Source organism: Cucurbita pepo, chromosome 10 (assembly GCF_057944985.1).
Source record: "Cucurbita pepo subsp. pepo isolate OVF chromosome 10, ASM5794498v1, whole genome shotgun sequence".
In the NCBI taxonomy this organism is placed as follows: domain Eukaryota; kingdom Viridiplantae; phylum Streptophyta; class Magnoliopsida; order Cucurbitales; family Cucurbitaceae; genus Cucurbita; species Cucurbita pepo.
Genome location: NC_141807.1, coordinates 4,384,338 through 4,402,440, shown reverse-complemented (window position 1 = coordinate 4,402,440; position 18,103 = coordinate 4,384,338). Strand labels below are relative to the sequence as shown.

The window sequence follows — 18,103 nt, the reverse complement described above, 5'->3', positions numbered from 1 at the left end:
CATGAACAAACCTTTCTACCAGATCCAGCCATCCAAACCCCTTTAGAAACCCTTTCACTAATTTTGCGTATTCTCTTTCAATTAGTAAAACCCAATACAGAGCACCTGGCTTTTGTTCTTGTGGATTGGATTTTCCTTCACCAGCTCTTCAACTGGATGAGTTGCAAGCTTTTCTGTGTTTCCAGAATGCCCTGAAATAACCTCTGAGGATATCAATGAATGCAGCCTAATTCTCATTGGCTCACTAAAGGTCGTCCCAAATAAAAAGCTTCGCGATGGGTTCCCCAGCAATGTTGTTGATCCGTTCAACAGATAAACTTTAACAACAGCATGCTTCTGATGATCCTGCCAATGATTCAAATACTAATACTACTTGGACTAGAAACAATACACCTTACATGTAACATGAACATGTCTAAAGGGAATGTTCCGCCCAGTGCAGGAACTTGTGGTGAAGTAAGACGGATGGCTGTTGAGAGTAACCAAGCTTCCCTTGAGTGATTTTGGTGTCAGTTGAGCCCACTGACGCCATAGTCGCAGTTTTCCTCTTCTCAAATTCTATTCTCTTTGCTGCTTTCAAAAGCCTCCCCGAAATCCCAACCGGAAACGAAGGAGCGGGAAACGGCGGGAGATACAGATGGAGTGAAACTGGTTCGCCATTGAATTGGGCCGATGGCCTGTATATTCACTCAAACATGGGCCGACGGAAGCCCATTCCGTTTACCCTTTTCGTCTCCCTTTCTGGGCGGGGGGCTGTGGTTCTGGGATAACGGACAAAATTAGAGTCGCGTAGCCGCATAAACCATCCGCAGTCAAATACGAATGTACAAAGATCATGCCCCACCAGAGCGGAGTGTAATGGAGCCCACCTCCAAATATTTGATCACCAGCAATCTGCAACGATCAAATCGTTATCACAAACCTGATCCAAATCGTTATCTCATTTCCCTCGTACCAGAACAAAAGCTCCAAGACGGAGAATAAGACCACGGAGAAAGACATTTGAAAGCAAATTTGAACTCCACTTAGCAGACCCTCTTCTCTGAATCGGAGCCCGAGTAGGTCATCCATTAAAGATCATGGCTTGCTCAAACTTCACAATGTGGGTATCCTCAAAATCGTCTTCATCCGATGCTTCCGCTCTATCCTTTCGGCATTTTAACCCACTTCAAGTTCCTTTGCAAGGCTCTGCCTCGCGATCCTCATCTGTCACTCCGATTCATTGTGCCCTCCGTGAGCTTCGAGAACGGATCGATTCAGTGAAGAACACCCAGAAAATTACTGAGGCTATGAAGCTCGTTGCTGCTGCCAAAGTGCGTAGAGCTCAAGAAGCTGTTGTTAATGGAAGACCATTCTCGGAATCACTAGTTGAAGTTCTTTACAACATCAACGAGCAGCTCCAAACCGAAGATATAGATGTTCCTCTTACAAACGTCCGACCGGTTAAGAAGGTTGCTTTGATTGTTGTAACAGGGGATCGTGGCCTCTGCGGAAGTTTCAATAACATGATCATCAAAATGGCAGAATCCAGAATCGCAGAATTGAAGACCCTTGGCGTTGATTATACAGTTATTAGCGTTGGCAAGAAGGGAAATTCGTATTTCCTTCGCCGGCCTTACATCCCAGTAGATAGATTTCTTGAGGGCGGTTCACTTTCCACAGCTAAAGAAGCTCAAGCCATTGCAGACGATGTTTTTTCCCTCTTTGTTAGCGAAGAGGTCGACAAAGTCGAGCTTCTGTACACCAAATTCGTGTCATTAGTTAAATCGGACCCTGTGATCCACACACTGCTTCCATTGTCCCCGAAAGGAGAGATTTGTGATATAAATGGTGTTTGTGTGGATGCCGCAGAGGACGAGTTCTTCAGATTGACGACAAAAGAAGGAAAATTAACCATAGAGAGAGATGCCGTGAGAACAAAAACCTCAGATTTTTCCCCAATTTTGCAGTTTGAGCAGGACCCAGTTCAGATTCTTGATGCTTTATTACCTCTCTATTTGAACAGTCAAATTTTGAGGTCATTGCAAGAATCATTAGCCAGTGAACTTGCGGCCAGAATGAGTGCCATGAGCAGTGCTACTGATAATGCAAGCGAGTTGAAGAAGACGCTCTCTATTGTCTACAACAGACAGCGTCAAGCCAAAATCACTGGCGAGATTTTGGAGATTGTTGCTGGTGCCAACGCTTTGACTTGAGTCAGTTATGCTACTTTTAGGTACTTTCCACTGAAAATCTTTTAACGTAAACTGTGCCCATTTAAGAACTATGACATAGTTAGCAAGTTCCTTCTAAGTCTCATCCCATCATAACCCAGTGCAATGAGACAATGGGACAACGCATCTTGGAATATAAGACAATCCTATCCACTTTTTGGTCTATTTGACGCTATGGTTGTTGATAATTCTTGTAATATCTGCACTTCTTGGTGCATCTCTGCTTTCTTTAGCGTTGTTCGAGTATCCATATATATAATAAACGTAACTATTGGGGGCTTTTGGCCTTATGGAGAATCACAGTTCATCTCAACTCTATGTAACGTCCCTTTTATTTCTAGCTTTGGTTTCAAACATGATAATTTATGTGCTTCTTTAAGCCTATATTTTCAATTTCAAAGGTTATCAGATCATTAGAAGTTCAAGTTTTCCCTTAATCTCCATTCCACAAATGTGCAAGCCAAGGAAAGTTTGGTGACTCTATGTCAAAAGAGGATAAAAAACAGTAGAATTTGATTGGTGATTGATCTGTATAATATGAACTGTTGTCTTACAGGCCTTGTGTATATTTTTTAATATTTATCGCAGCTCTAAAGATTCATGTTGTCTCACAGAATGTCGACATCCCATGTATGCAGATTTGTTTTAATCACTGCCTCTCCTTTCTGTCTATTGCTATAATGACCATAACCATGAATAAAACACACCTCTACTTCGTCGGTAAACATAAGTAATCAATAAAGTAGAATTGAATAATGACATGCTTAATTATGCATCATAAAGGGAAACAATTTGATGCAGACGAACAAATCAACAGCAGGCTAAGCGATGTGGATAGACACAAAAGAAGTTGAAAATGGTGGTGGGAAGCCATAGTTTTTGCAAGAGAGGATGAAATCCCATCCCGGTGAAGGAAAGTGATTAAATGAATGAAAAAAAAGGTACCGTCTGATCTTATCTTCGCTTTATTCAAAGTATTTTCTTTTTCTTCCACCACAGATATAAAAGGGCTTTCATTATCTTAATGATTATCACCCTCTATATGATTTTTGATTGCCCCATTATATGATTTTCTGTTCTTTCTTTCTTTCTTACTTGGAATCCACATAGTCTTGAACTGTTTAAAGGTGAAAGTCCTACTCAGCACTGCAGTTCATTTGTAAACTCAATCTTTTTGAACTCTAACTCTCACTCTTTCTGATTGTGGTGGTGGTGGTGATGCAAAAATCTAAGTTAGGCGCATTTAATCAAATCGCCACGTCTCCCTCTGAGAGAGGGCCATCTGGTTCATGTCATTTCAGAGTATTTTTTGCCTGTATATCTTTGGCAAAAGTGTTGGTTTTGGTAAAAAAAAAGTTCCCATTTCAAAAGTAAGCATTCTTTGGAGTGTTCAATTGGAATACAACGACACCCAATAAAAGGCATTAAAAAAATGTTTGATTGTTTGTCAAAAACCGAGGTGGTTTCATGTTTTTTTTTTTACCTTCTTCTGTCGAATACGTTTGAATTTTGTATGAATGAATGAGTTCAACTGGGAAGATTTCCAAATAGAAAAAGAAGAGAAGGTGGATGATTTTGTTGTTTCATGAAACAGGCCCTCTGCATGAACCGAACATGGAGGGTTGACCCACACACGCTCTCGTGTCATTTTCGAACAGACATTATGATTTGAGCTTGAGAAGACACCTTACCGTCTCTCCCTCAATACCAAGACAGGTGCCTCTCTCTCTCTCTCTCTCTCTCTCTCTCTCTCTCTCTTGTCTTCTCTCTCCCCCATAAATCCCAAAGCTCCTTGAAACCTTGGAGATTGAAGTAGTATGGATGGAAATTTTGAAGTGCTTAAGATCCTTGGTGGCCAAAACTTGTGTCACATATCTCAATGCAGCAGCAAGGCAGAAGCAAATTAAGTGCTTTTACTCCTCTGGCACCTCCTTCAAGGCCAGCTCCAGAGATTGAAAAAAGCAATGGAAATAGATTACTGAGGTTCTCTGACTGTCACTAGGAATGAGATGGGTTGTGCTGCGACTTAAGAGGATAAGGTTACGGAAATCAGTGAGGTTTTGGTCAGACTCTTTGAGTCTCTTACTCATCGTTCCCCATCATCTTTCCCAATCAAAACCCACCCTTTTCTTCTAAACATTCAACACCAACTTCCCTTCATCTTCTCTTGCTTTGCTTTTTGTTTGAGTTTCGTTTCAAACCAACCCTCTCCATCATCAGTTTTATTTAGCTCAGATTCTCTTCAAATCCCATCCTTTCTCTTCCAATTATTTCAGCTTTTTGATATGCCATGAAAGTACAATTCATCTGTTTTTCGCTATCCTTTTTGGGGTTTCCCTGTTCTTGCTGGGTGTCATTTCTGAGTCTGAACCGAGGCCCTTGAAATTTGTGATTTTCTCTGGTAGTATTCAGGTCAAGCCAAGGGTGATTTTTTAATTTTTCTTTTCATTTCTTCTCTGGGTTTGTCACGGTTACTTTTGGGGCTCTGCACCTCACCCTGCATCTTACTCATTTTCAGAAAGAAATAAAAATCTGATAAATATCCGTGTGAAAGCCCAGTTTCTTTCCAAGAGTGATCAGGCCAGGCAGGTAAGTAAGTTCATTTCATATTGCTTCTCTCTCTCTCTCAGTCTCTGTTCCTTTTTGTTCCCGAGGAGATTACCCAGTTCAGTTCCATCGCATTCTCACTTTCTTCAGCACCAAAAATGAAACAAAATATGTTATTTTCCCCATATATTTATATTGGAACTAGTGACTCTGTTTTACTCATTGTTAACAACTGATTTCTTTTTCCATTTTTGTTCTACTCATCTTTCTCTTATTGGCTCATGGACTAAACTTGTTTTTCTGTTTTAGATCAACCAGTATGGCAGGTTCCAACACCAGATGGAGCCATGGGTTTCATGGAAAATCAATCAAAGACGAAGACTTTGATGAAGAACAAGCGTGGGGCTTTCCCAGCGAAACCAAAAAAGAAGAAGCTTCGAGCCCCGTGGCAACAAAATTCAAGCACTTCAATTCATCAGCCTCTTCTTCTTCTTCTTCGTCTTCCTCTGCTTGGTGCATGCAGATCAGCTCTGCTCCAAAAATGATCCCAAAAGCCAAAACCACACCCAATCAAGAACCCAAAACTGTGAAGAGATCCTCAGCTCCTTTGGAGATACCAGACTGGTCCAAGATATATGGAAGAAATGGCAACATGGGTAGTCATTGGATGGGCGAGGAATACGGCTTTATTAACGATGATGAGGAGGAAGAGGAGGAGGAGGATGTTATGGTTCCTCCACATGAATGGATTGCTAGGAAGCTTGCAAGGACCCAGATTTCATCCTTCTCAGTTTGTGAAGGCATTGGAAGAACATTGAAGGGAAGAGATCTAAGTAAAGTGAGGAATGCCATATTGACCAAAACTGGGTTTTTGGAGTGATGCAACAAAAAACCATCATCATCATCTTCTTCAAGATTTAAGAACAACTGTTTGCGTCGTCTTTTTCTTGTTTTTTGGGTCAGTTTTGGTCTCACATTTTGGTTGTTTCATTTGAGTTTTTGGTAATTGAATTCCAGTTTTGTAATAAACACAAAACGATAGAACCTTATATTTTTCGAATTTTAGTGACGAAACGACGTCGGATTGGATAAGATCATTGCTAGTTTAAAAAATGTCCAAATATTTTTATTATTTACATAAATAAGATTTCATCATTAAATTAAGAATCTATTGTTTATCTCTCCACATTGAAGGTAAATTGATTTCATTAATTATATGTTGACTTTAAATTGATTTTCAAATTTAATTCTCATTTTTTGGAAATACATTAAATGGAAATATATTCGAATTGGAAATTATTTTACGATTTTAGCATATCAATTAAATTTCTCATGTTTGGTTTGGGCCACACATTTGGGCCTGTTTTAAATGGACGGTCCAGGTAGAGTGTTTGGTTTGGGCCACGAATTTGGGCCTGTTTTAAATGGACGGTCCAGGTAGAGTGATGACTTGAGAAAGAATAGGCAGGCTTCTACGTGTTTGAACTGGAAGGAGGTTCCTCCGTCTACACAATTCCATTGCCTGGACGGACTATTACTGAGGAGTGATGATCATGGAGTCTCTGTAAATTCTGCTTTCATATTATCCAATTCTTCTGCCGATTCATCACTCGAATACTGACGTTCCGCAAGCCTGTTTTGATCTTCTGTTCGGCTGGGTATGTCATTGCCAACAACCTTTGTCTTTCTTCGCCCTTTTTTCACTTTTGATTATGCTTTTCTTCATACCGAATTCTTTGTGGGTTGTAACGTTTCGCTTTCTTTGATTTTCAGCGATCAATCTTAGCGTCAGATTCTAATTTCTTCCATGGCCAGAAGCTCGTTCGAACTTGGAATTCCTTTGGGTAATCATTTAATTTTACTCTCTTGAAAGCTTCATATCCATATCCGCATGTATTTGGGCATAATACGCGTATTGCTATTGAATTGATTAGAGGTTGATTGATTTTGTGACTTCGTCGGCCACCTTATTCAAATTCGAGTGCTATTTGGTAGTCGAAGTATCTTCGTGTTGTGTTTGTGGGCACCGAATAGGCGAATATCTATTTGGTTTCATGATTGTTTCCACTATTTTCAACCCTTTTGGGTAATATAGTCAGAATGATGTGGTACGTTCATGTTTCAACTATTATTGCTTACCCTGTTGGGGTCTTCACGTCTCAGAAAAGAGACGGGTTGAAGCTGATCGCGTAAGAGAAAAGACCCGGATAGAATACCTGTATGAATAATGTTACTTATTTTGTTCTTTACTACGTATGGTTTCTTAAATTTACTTCGGCTTTGGTACTGATTCAAATAACTTAAACAGGTGATTGTCGAGAAAGCTGGGAGGAGTAACATTGTTGACATTCATAGGAACAAGTATTCTCTCTCTCTCTCTCTCTTCTTTTTATGAATCGGTGAACTAGCATGAATAGATGATAAGATGTTACAACATTCTTAAAGTAGATACTAGTACATATGTTAGTAGCAGCTGCAGTAATGTGTTGAATGAAAATAATGGAGTTGCTAGAATGTAGTTTAAAAGTGGAGCTCTATGAGAAACAGAAGTATCTAAGTCAATCATAAGAATTATGGTTTACTTGAAAGATCTTAATGGCTTTCAGTTGATAACTTCGTTGAATTGGCAATTGTGTGATACATGGAAAAGATGCAATAGAGTTAGTCCCAATAAAGCCAGTCCCCTGATTAGTACTTTATAATTCTGTATTAATCTCGAACATGAAGTATTGTTTCGTTATAAGCACTTGGACGATCCGTTTTGGAAGGGGCCAATCTTGTATAATCGAACAGTTCTATTCGTTCACTGTAGAATTTTTATCTTACCTATTGCAGATTCCTCGTCTCTGCTGATTTAACTGTTGGACAGTTTGTTTACGTTGTTCGGAATAAGATTAAGCTTAGTGCTGAGAGAGCTATATTTGTATTTGTCAAGGACACTCTACCTTCAGCTGGTGAGTGGTGATCCTTTTTTCTCTCAGTATCTGATCTCATATCGAATGTGGGCATTGTAATAAGTTCTTCTGTACAACAGGTGCTTTGATGTCTGTAATTTATGAGCATAATAAGGATGAAGATGGGTTTCTTTACATGTCATACAGTGGAGAAAACACTTTTGGTGGGTTCCTTGGAGGACAATGATACATTTACATGTAAGTTCCAGCTATGTCTCTTCCGATCAATCAATGCTTCAGCTTTGTTTAGCCTTTTTCCTTCTTTCATGAACCAGTGAAATATAGCTATTGGTGTCTTTTTAGTTGCATATCGAGCAGTGAAATGAGTCTAATATGACATGATGAAACTATATCACTATAGACACAAGCCTGAAACTACTACTACTACTTGATCTGATATCTATAGAATACTGAATATGTCAGCCGAAACAAGTCTTAGAACTCTTTAACGTACCACCATGTTTGCCAATATTCAAACACAAATACCAGAATCATGAAAAGTTTCAATCTTTTGCTAACGAGAGTAGATTTCTTTCTCCCTCTCTGTTATTTTGGTGCCAGGGATGTTGTGACAAATCTACTTAATTTACTTGGAGCTTTTCTTGCGAGGGTTCATGATCCACTTGATGCCGTTAGATATTCCACTTCCTATCTTTTTGGCACCAGCCACGGTCGCCGCCATGGCTTTTGCTATTCCAGTTTTAGAACCAGCCTTCTTGTCCGAGCCCTGGCCCCCTTTGGCTTTACTGCCGTCGTCTTCTTCCATGGCGCCTATACCTCCAGCTCCCCATTGGTCTGCCCAGCTTGGTGCTTCTGCAGCCATGGTTTCTAATTCCAACCAATACAACATCAAATTCACTGTCTATCCATTATTGGTGTTGAAAGTAACAGCAACCAAATTTATGCCTAAAAAAACTAATTCATGTTCGGATGACCATTGAATTTACCCAGATTAGTAAAGCGAACAGAAAGTTACAACTTTCTCGCTGTCATATTGTCTAAACCATTTCTAAGATGATATAAACGAAACCACAGAGAGAGATCTGATCTAAAGATTTTATTCATAAGAAAGAGCTTATCTTGAACTTCAAGAAGCACAAACAAAGTGAGGAATTCGAGGTGCAGGAAGCAACGAGATACAGTTAAAGAGTCATACCTGGGGATCCAAACCGATGAAGAACTACAGAAACTTAGTGAAGGAATTCGAGGAAGATTAGAAAATAATTGGCAGAAACGCCTTTAGGAAGCAGCAGCAGCAGAACGCAGGGCCATAGGTGGATGGGCTGTCTTTTACTCCCACTGCAATATTACTTTTTTAAAGAGCTTGCCAACTCCTTCTGGTTTCCATCTAACGAAGCAAACTATGTCTTTTGGGCATCTTTTTCTTTCTAATAATATATATATATATACACATCTTTAATCCTCCTCGTAATCACAAGGCATCTTATTCTCACAAGGCCCGTAAGCCTGGACCAGATGTCTACTGATATAACCACCTGGGTTCAAATTCAAACTTCTAATCAAATCCATCAATTATTCAAGAATCACATGTATTTTCCCCCCATTAACTTGGATCACACAGTACATGATTAGACTATTTACTGCTCATTCACAAGTTCATCAAGATTAGAGGGGCCGGCCGTGGGGCATTGGAATAAGAGATGGTCCAAAAAGGAAAAGAAATAAAAGATTCAAATTATAAGAATCGGTGGGGAAGAATATTGAACTCAGTGGGCAAAGATCAAAATTCCGACAAAAGGAAAAACAAAACTGTCAGCAACTATTTCTTTGAAGTTGACTACGATTGTTGACCAGAATAAAAAAAAAAAAAATTATGTCTAGACCACCAACATTCTGAAAGGATGAGTTATAATTAGACGGTTATCTACATCGTATCTGTAAAATGAAAACCACAACCAAATTCATACAACTAATTTAAATTAATTCCCATTTCATTTCTCATCATTCATCATCATCATCATCATCTTCCCCAGCAGTACAATCATTTGGATTTCCTGGTGGATTTTGACCTTTTCAGTTTGCTTGATTTGTCATCGGACCTCGCCCATGTATAACCACTCGGAATCGCAAATGGGTCTACTTCATCTTGACCCGCCGACCACGAGCACCGTTGGTTTTGCTTTGCCGTCGATCCAGCAACTGAGTGGCTGCTGCTTCGCCTCAGCCACGTAGATGACGATGAAGAGGAAGAAGAAGAAGAACAAGACGGCAAAGACGAATAGTGGGAGGAGGATTCAGATGGGTCTTCTCCTCCGCTGTTGGCTAATTGCCTTGGGCTTGAAAACGGTGTGTAGAATTGTTCCACCGGTGGAAGTTCTACAAATTTGGTGAAGGTTATCACCACTCTCACAGTCGGCACCACTGGAATAGCCACCTACACACACCCAAGAACAAAAGATTATTAACCCTTAATTTTCTTATGCGGCCCCCATTTTGAATAAGTTTGAAACTTTTCTTTTTCCCACAAATAATAATTAATAATTATTATTAAACAAAAAAAAAAAGAAAAAAGGTTCAAAGGGCCCTAGGCCGCGTTGTCTCTAACGCTGCCACGTTATAATGTTTGAGTCAAATTCTATTTGGGTCTTTATTGTTTTTTGTAGTTTTGTGAGAAGAAAAAAGCAAAGCGTAGTAAGAGTGGGGCCCTCTGTAGGAAAACCAGGATTCAGAGAAAACTCAAAAGTGGGGCCCCGGAGGTTTCTTTGTCTAGGGTAAATCCTCGACTGAGATGGACCCCAGCGGTCCATCGCCGTAGGATCGAAACAACTCAGTCGATACCATCGCCGTTCAATCACCGACCATGGATGTCAACCAATCAGAGGGCGTCTAAGCCTCACTCTTCCTCGGTAGACTTCCGAGAGACCGTTGCTTGGGCATCAAAAGAACACCCAATTAAAAAAAAAATCAAAGCAAATCAAATCAAGGAGGCTACAAGAAAGCGAAATTCTAAAGCCCGAGATAGGGCCCACTATAATTGACCCCAGAAAAACGTTTTTCAATTCCTACCTTGACCGGGAAAGTTCCCGGCGGGAACTTGGTGGTGAGTAGCTCCCTCATTCTTCTCACTGCCTTCACTTTGTTCGCCAAAATGTCGAGTAAAGGAAGTAGCTCCTCCGTCTTTAATGGGAACTGCTCCGTTAACCACACCGATGGACGTAAGCTCCTCACGTACTCCTTTTCCTTCGTCTGCGGCGGCTCAACTGGAACCGCCGTAAAATTTGGCCTCACGGCCTTCCTCGGCGGTGGCGCTGTCGCAGATGGTATGTCCACGCTTTTTCTCGGCATCATTACCCATTCCCTCTCTTCCCGAACAAAGCTACTGTGTCTTCGCCGGTCGGTGCTATTCCTGTCCGGCAGCCCGAAACTGGGGTTTTCGGCTACTAAGAACCCATCGTCGTCTTCGTCGAGTTCCAGCGGGAGGACCTGCTCACTACCCGCCACGTCACCTTCGCTGCCAGCTACCTTTCGCGATCGGAAGCTGAACAGTACGTTATGTACTTCGTAAACTTTCGCTTTCCATTCTCCGACGCTTTCGGTTTTCTCTTGTCTTCTCCAGTTGGTTCTTCCAATGAGTTCTGCTTTCGTGACGTCCATTCCAGGCCGGTACACACTCGTCTGAGAACAGAATCCAGCAATGTCGGACTCACTCATCGGAGCTCCCGCGTTCTCGAAGGCGTCGAAGATTTTGCGATCGTCGCGGTTGATCACTAGCAGTGAACCGGAGGGAATGTCGTGGCTGTGATCGCCGTCGCCAAGAAAGAGAAAACTCTGATCCGCGCGCTGGATCTTCAAGCCATCAAATCCAGCCAAAGACGTATCGGCTCGGAGATTACCATCGCGCTTCCAGATTCTGTACGTATCCGACGGTGCAATTTTCCCAACAAACGGAATTACAGAGCTCTCAAAGTGAAACGAAATTTCCATATAGAAATCTCGCATTCGACGAAGAACAGCAATGACGCGCGGCAATCGTCGGCGCCACTTGGACCAAGCAGCACGGTGGTGAACCTGGAGGAGAATGAGCGCAATATCGGAACTCCGGCGACACATAGCCTCCTGCAGAGGGTTCCATCCGGCAGAATTCTGGAGGGAAATATCAGCACCAGCAGAGGAAAGAGTGCGCGCCGCAAAAGCATCCTTAAGCCTAACAGCGAGATGTAGAGGAGTTTCACGGTAGGGCACATCACGGCGGTCGAGGACGGCAGAGATCTTGTCAGCGATGCGCTCCTGAGCAAGAGAATCAGCCTCGGTATGAATAAGAACAGGATCGGAAAGACGAGGAAGAGTGGAAACGATACGAGAAAGAGCCGAATGATCCGCAAGAGCGACGGCGTAATGGACAGGACTATGAGCATAATCCTTGGGTTTAACGGTCGAAAGCGACGTCGTCGTGGGGGTCGACGACTTCGCCATTACAGCCGCGAAAATGGAAGGAAGGAATGAAGAAAGAAGAAGAAAAGGAAACGGGAAGAGAGCGACAAATGTTGTGGGGTTTGGTCTTTTTTTCTTTTAATATATATATATATATATATATTAATTTTTTTATTGTATAATCGGTCACAGACTCGCAGGAAGAAAAGAAGAAGAAGAAGAAGAAGAAGAAGAAGAAGAAGAAGAAGAAGAGAATGTTAGAGGGAGAGGAAGGGCAAAATGGTAAAAATGCGTGTGTGGCTTTATTGGGAAGCACGGGGAGAGAGAGGAAATGGGCGCGTCTTTTGGTAATGGGTCGGGAGCAGACGTTGTGGATATTTCTTTCTAATGTCTGTACTTTACCTTCCTTTGCCTCAACCGCTCACTCGTTTTGTTTCGTCTCCAAATTCATATGGGCTCTCTCTTTTTTCTCTTTTTCTTTCTCTTTAACACAAGAGAAAAATATATATGCAAAGCTGTGTTAAAAGAAAGAAAAGAAAGGAGAGGGTCTGTATGTGGGTAATACTAATAATTGGGGATTTTGGTCAGAGAGTGGCAGAGACAGGAATGGCAATGGATGCGTCACCCTCTTCTGACTCTCGTGGCTGTCTGCATGCAACCCTCCACAGTTCCTTGTCCCACCACCACCAAATTCTTCAGCCCAATCGGCCCATGTCTAATGGACCAAGCTCAAATGATCTCTTCCTGTGTACAGGTTGGCTTATTCAGCTACAATATACATAGCTCACCTGATTTCGCAGGATGTTATCCAGTTCACGAAGTTTGGTGGAGGGACAAAGAAGAATCAACTAGGTGAGAAAAATCTTATGGGAGCGATGGGACAAAAAGATATATTAACATGTAGGAAGGAAGGCTACATTAATAACATGGAACTACTTAGAAGTAGAGTTTGTAGATTGATTTTTTGCTTTTGAAACGTCGTACAGGCCATGGCAACTGCTATACCACAGGTGCAACCACTTGAAAATGTGAAAGATTTGGAGCCATTGTCAGACTCTACATTATTCCAACATAGATAGGTAGATACCACATAAGCAGGACGGTTTTACCCCATCGCTTGTTTATTTAACAGGACACAGCTCATTGATGTTCCAATTCCTTTTGGAAGTCTGCATTATCAACAAGGACCTACAAAGAGTAATGAAAAGCTTAGCCCACATTTCAAAGCTAATCAACTACTAGGCTTAAGATCACATGTATCTCAAATTTTAAGCTCGAGTGCATGGCATGCGTTATCATATGTTTGGCATCACCAGTCAAAGAGGTAATCCAACTTGTATTCCTTTATGATACGAAGAATCCTCCAAAAATAAAGACACGATTGCAGTTCCACGTTTTCTTATTAAAAAGGCAAGTGCACTGATCTTACCCCTCGAAAGTAAATCATAATAATAAGTCATTTTTACCATAAGAGTGAGTTGATCGAGACACTTAGAGAGCCATTTAGAGCCCGTTTGGAATGGCTTTCTATTTACTAGTGTTTTAAGTGCAAAAGAAAAAGTATTGGCACTTGAATTTTGACAATTAGAAATAATGTTGGACCAAATTGAATATAGAAAATTACAATAAGATACTTACAGTCTTCCAACCATCAGGATCCAGAAAGGAAACAATTTTTGTGCCGATTCCAGGAAGTGGTCCTGCTTGTCGAGTTATCTTTCCTCCAAGTTCCTGGTTAACCAGTTTGATAACCTCAGCACTCTTATACACATCATCAGTACCAATGGCAACCTGAAACAAACCAAAATAATCGTTTAACAGGTACACAATAGAAAGAAAGAGTTTCCGTTTAAAATTAATTAAATAAATAATAGATGGAGAAAGGTGTGATAAACTCACCTGAGCATATGCATTTCCCTTGGTATACTCAGTCACACCATAATTATAAGTCAACTCTAGCACTGTCGTCTCTAATTCATCTGCATATCCCATCATGGCGAGGGTGTACTGTAGGATGCATATAGTGAGATAAAAAGAACCAAAGCATTTCCAGTATCAGAAAGACAGAAAGATCAATCCATAGCGAAAGAATTGGTGGTAACTGTAAAAAGAAAACTTGCCAACCTTGTATTCTGGCCTATCAACCTTCTTCAATAACCTCATTCCTAAGGCCTACGCAAAGAGAAACCATAAAATACGAGAACATTAATAAAAATCCGATAGAATAGACATATGAATATATATCTCAAACAACTTATGTTTAACAAAAAAAGGCAATTTCTATAACAATTTATTTTGCGATTTGCACACTTGAGCAAGTCTTGGTACAATCGTTCATTTTCCAGAATCATGTTGCTCGAAGGTTAAAACAAAGAAGCCACAATAATTATAACGAGCATCTTTTAATACTACCATGTCATCGTTCAAGAATTCCTCTGTAAAACAATTTCTCCAATAAGACGGTAGGATATTAAACAGATAGAAACAAATTCGTTTGAATAAATACCTTCTCATAAAATTTGATAGAGCGTTCCAGGTCACCAACACGAAGCATTACTTGGCAGAGTGGCTCGGGAGTGGGACCTCTTTGGATGAGTTCAAAGATATAACCATCAGGATCTTTTGCAAAGGCAATAACGGAGGATCCTCCTTTGACTGGACCAGGCTCCCTGGTAATGCTCCCTCCCTTTGCTCTTATATCTTCTACAAGTTTATATACCTAGAAGTCCACGAGAGTTTATTTTCAGTTTAATACAAACAATTAAACTTACTAAAATGGGACACTCTTACATCTTGAGATGCAATAGCAAAATGGCCAAAGCCTGTCCCAATATCATAAGAACTAACTCCATAATCTGCAAAACACCAACAATATGAACTACCATCAATATCAAAGTTTATCACCGAACCAAAATAGACAAGTTGTAATGAACTCCAGAAAAGATAAGTTTCAGAATTTAGATCGACCCATTCATGCTCAAACTTAAGCGACCAGGCTGGGGAAGAAACATATTCATTTCTCCCGTCCATATAAATTTGATGGATAGGAACCACCAGCAGGCAAAATATGGTTGAAGACAGACGAAGAAATTATAACCAACAGTGTTTGCCAAGTAAAAGATATTTTGCTCGAGAAAAATAAGCTAAAGCCACAATTTTAGGTTTTCCATCCCACTTGTCAGATTTTATCAACATTACGAATCAAGAGTACTTCACGCTAATCTGAGAACATAATCAGAGATATGCGTGAGCATGATGAAACGGATAAATGAAGGGTTCATACTATATGTCAATTCCACCACAAAATTGGAATCCTCTGGACCAAATCCAAGGAAGGCATTAGAGTATTTCTCTTCTGGTACATCCCTCTTCCTCAATAACTTCATCCCAAAACATTCAGTATAAAACCTGAAAAGTAAACAAAGAATCAGAACAATCAAATGCAAAATGAAAAATTCGTTGTGCCAAATAATAGAATCGTACTTGATAGTGCGGTCAAGGTCACCGACACGGTAAACAACATGAAGAAACCGACGCTTGTCCTTCTTGGGCCATTCCAACAAGTCGGCATTCGGAGCAAGAGATGCAACCTCGGCCATAGCAACTGAAATCGACTAGTCTGTAAAAATTGACAAGAAGATGATTACGAAACCAAAATTTATTGAACTGCATAACTTCAACTCCACACCCCCTAGTAAAACTTCACATCTTGAGCACAATCAAGCAACATTAGCTGACCATGTGAATCCTAGCAATCGCGTCTAGATGACAAAGACGATAGATACTCAGGAACAACAAGAAAATGTGAGAATTCACAGAGAAGCGACAAAGATATGTGAAATTTAATAGCACGACATGGACTGACCCGCCTGAGAGAACTCACCACTCGCCAGTTGAACAGGGGTAAACAGTGAAATGAAGTAGCTTGAGGGTACTAGAACGATCTTGGCAAAATTGAGGAAATTCAATGATATCAACATATGGGGCTTATCTTCATAAACAAATTAGACGTACGTGGACCAATGAAACTCCATTTCCGACTTCTTTTTCAACTTTCTTTTTTAGTGCAAAAGAAGTGGGGTGGGATTTAACCTCCATTTCCACTCACTTCCCGTCTGTCTTTCTATCAAATTATACTAGAAATTATCTCTCCCGTACAAGCATACAGGATGTCTATTATAATATTGCATAACAAAAATATGGGTGGACTTGACCATAAACCGATCATAGTGCTGGTAGCTTTGAACACTGCTCACTTGAACAACGGAAACTTTTATAAATTAATAACATTTCTATCTCATATTTGATTTCTATATCAACCATCTTAGAGAACTTTGTGCAAACAGTTGGTGTGCACCCCAGAAAAGAGACCTAATAGTGTAAAGAATTCTTGGCTCCAAAAGGGAGAAAAGAAAATGTTCGGCTCCAAGACAGTGGCAGTAGCAGAAGAGAAGAGAAGGAAAGGTGATATTGGTCCACAGCAGTAGCAGTTGTAGAGAAAAGGATGGACAAAAGAAAAGGGTTGCTCCACAGCAGCAGGAGTGCGATTGATCGGAGGTGAATACGGTGTGGTCGAAGAAAAGGAGAGTGGTGGAGATGGAAGAGGGGGATTGTGATGATGGCTTGAAAGGGAAGGAATTCCAGACATCGGTGAGAGAGATCATACCTCAGTGTCGCGCGCCTGTCAAGGGTTGCAGAGGAAGAGAACAAGTGCCCTACTCTTGATGCCTCAAGACTCTCGTGTACGGGGAAACGGTAAACACCGCAATCTGTTTCAGCGGCATCGTTCTATATATACCCTCGAGATAGTGGTTAAATTACAATTTTATTTTTTAATTTTTTAACTTAAATTTAATCTCCAAATTTATATAAAAAAATATTATCCTCAAATCTATTCAACACAAATTTAACATTTAAATTTATACTAATATATCAATTAATTTTTAAAATCTTTAATTTTGTTATAAATTTATAAACCAAATTTAAACATATATTACACACTTTTTTTCTTTTTTTATAAATATCATAATTCTTGATAAGAAAATGGGCGTTTGATGCCTTAATGCTAGTCCAGATATATTGTACATTAATTTTTATTGATATATAAAATAGTTGACAAAGATGTACATTATAAAAATGTGACAATATCTTTTCCAACATCTTCCTTTAATTTATGTAAAATAGAAAAGTAAAAAGAAAAATAAAAATTCGACTTTATGAAAAAGAAATATTATTTCGTGTTCTTACAGCCGTTAGATTTATAGATGGGACCACATTCAGATGTCCACACGCTTTACCGACGCTGTCATGATGTGCTCTTGGATTCGTGTCATTATACAGAATTGCCCTGGAGGTTGAGGCTTTGAGTCAAGGACTTTTATGTAATTTTCCATCAACCCATTTGGATCTGTTCATTCAGCCTCGTATTTTTCTTTTCAACTCTATATTCTTTTAAGTTCAAAAAATGATGGAGTAAAGAGTGAAGCCCAAAAAGTGTATGGGCTGTTAAACTTTTAGAATCCACAAGGCCCATTTGAATGGGCCGAGTTTGGCATAGTTTGGCCCATTCACACTCGGATGCATAGGCATTTTAGATTAGTAGATTGGTTTTCAGCACCAATATCCACAAAAAAACAAACTTTGTTTTTGTAATTATTACAAAATAATTTATTTCCTTAATTAGATTTCATACTCAAAATGTTTAATTCCAATATTTTTGTAATTATTTCATCCCATGATTTAATAAAGTCATTCATGCGACCAATCTAGACCTGATTCTATACATTAATATTTAATGAAATTGATGCGTTGGTTTGCTTGCGCCGGAATTTTTTTTTTTTTTTTTCAATTCTTTTTTACGAATAAACCCATTTTTTCCCTCTTCCAACCAATTATCTGATGTGGATTATAAAAATAAAAAAAGAAACAATTAAACAAAAAACAGCACACAAACAGACAAAATAATAATAATAATAATAATAATAAAGAAGAAGAAGA

The 18,103-nt window shown here is 39.9% G+C and overlaps 4 protein-coding genes and 1 pseudogene across 10 annotated transcripts; 3 read left to right on the top strand and 2 right to left on the bottom strand.

Annotated features, from left to right (window-relative positions):
- Positions 1–926: 926 nt before the first annotated feature.
- On the top strand, positions 927–5,117 carry LOC111803511 (ATP synthase gamma chain, chloroplastic). Of its 2 annotated transcripts, XM_023687946.2 has the most exons (4): positions 927–2,215; positions 3,015–3,154; positions 3,808–3,929; positions 5,070–5,117. In XM_023687946.2, exon 1 carries the CDS (start codon positions 1,080–1,082, stop codon positions 2,193–2,195), a length of 1,116 nt encoding a protein of 371 aa, XP_023543714.2. In that variant the 5' UTR covers positions 927–1,079; the 3' UTR covers positions 2,196–2,215; positions 3,015–3,154; positions 3,808–3,929; positions 5,070–5,117. The 2 variants fall into 2 exon arrangements, with proteins under 2 accessions (XP_023543714.2, XP_023543715.2); XM_023687947.2 differs by lacking the exon at positions 5,070–5,117 and having other exon boundaries at positions 2,997–3,154.
- LOC111803513 (uncharacterized) lies at positions 3,788–5,852 on the top strand. Of its 3 annotated transcripts, none has more exons than XM_087127927.1 (2): positions 3,788–3,929; positions 5,070–5,852. In XM_087127927.1, exon 2 carries the CDS (start codon positions 5,080–5,082, stop codon positions 5,638–5,640), a length of 561 nt encoding a protein of 186 aa, XP_086984053.1. In that variant the 5' UTR covers positions 3,788–3,929; positions 5,070–5,079; the 3' UTR covers positions 5,641–5,852. The 3 variants fall into 3 exon arrangements, with proteins under 3 accessions (XP_086984053.1, XP_086984051.1, XP_086984052.1); XM_087127925.1 differs by lacking the exon at positions 3,788–3,929 and adding an exon at positions 4,662–4,802; XM_087127926.1 differs by lacking the exon at positions 3,788–3,929 and adding an exon at positions 4,666–4,806.
- A 384-nt stretch (positions 5,853–6,236) lies between these two features.
- Positions 6,237–9,127, top strand: LOC111803514 (autophagy-related protein 8C-like; annotated as a pseudogene). The gene is made up of 7 exons (XR_015422774.1): positions 6,237–6,418; positions 6,534–6,604; positions 6,924–6,978; positions 7,069–7,121; positions 7,596–7,714; positions 7,795–7,912; positions 8,276–9,127. The product of XR_015422774.1 is annotated as an autophagy-related protein 8C-like (transcript).
- Positions 9,128–9,473: 346 nt separating this feature from the next.
- LOC111803507 (uncharacterized) lies at positions 9,474–12,292 on the bottom strand. Its single transcript, XM_023687943.2, has 2 exons — positions 10,742–12,292; positions 9,474–10,109 (listed from the first exon to the last, which is right to left on the bottom strand). Exons 1-2 carry the CDS (start codon positions 12,146–12,148, stop codon positions 9,717–9,719), a joined length of 1,800 nt encoding a protein of 599 aa, XP_023543711.1. The 5' UTR covers positions 12,149–12,292; the 3' UTR covers positions 9,474–9,716.
- A 736-nt stretch (positions 12,293–13,028) lies between these two features.
- Positions 13,029–16,923, bottom strand: LOC111803512 (lactoylglutathione lyase GLX1). Of its 3 annotated transcripts, none has more exons than XM_023687950.2 (9): positions 16,773–16,923; positions 15,590–15,725; positions 15,390–15,514; positions 14,897–14,961; positions 14,613–14,825; positions 14,231–14,278; positions 14,006–14,113; positions 13,745–13,897; positions 13,029–13,294 (listed from the first exon to the last, which is right to left on the bottom strand). In XM_023687950.2, the coding sequence occupies exons 2-9, from the start codon at positions 15,703–15,705 to the stop codon at positions 13,247–13,249; spliced, it is 876 nt and encodes a 291-aa protein (XP_023543718.1). In that variant the 5' UTR covers positions 15,706–15,725; positions 16,773–16,923; the 3' UTR covers positions 13,029–13,246. The 3 variants fall into 3 exon arrangements, with proteins under 3 accessions (XP_023543718.1, XP_023543716.1, XP_023543719.1); XM_023687948.2 differs by lacking the exon at positions 16,773–16,923 and adding an exon at positions 15,990–16,148; XM_023687951.2 differs by lacking the exon at positions 16,773–16,923 and adding an exon at positions 15,972–16,112.
- Positions 16,924–18,103: the final 1,180 nt, after the last annotated feature.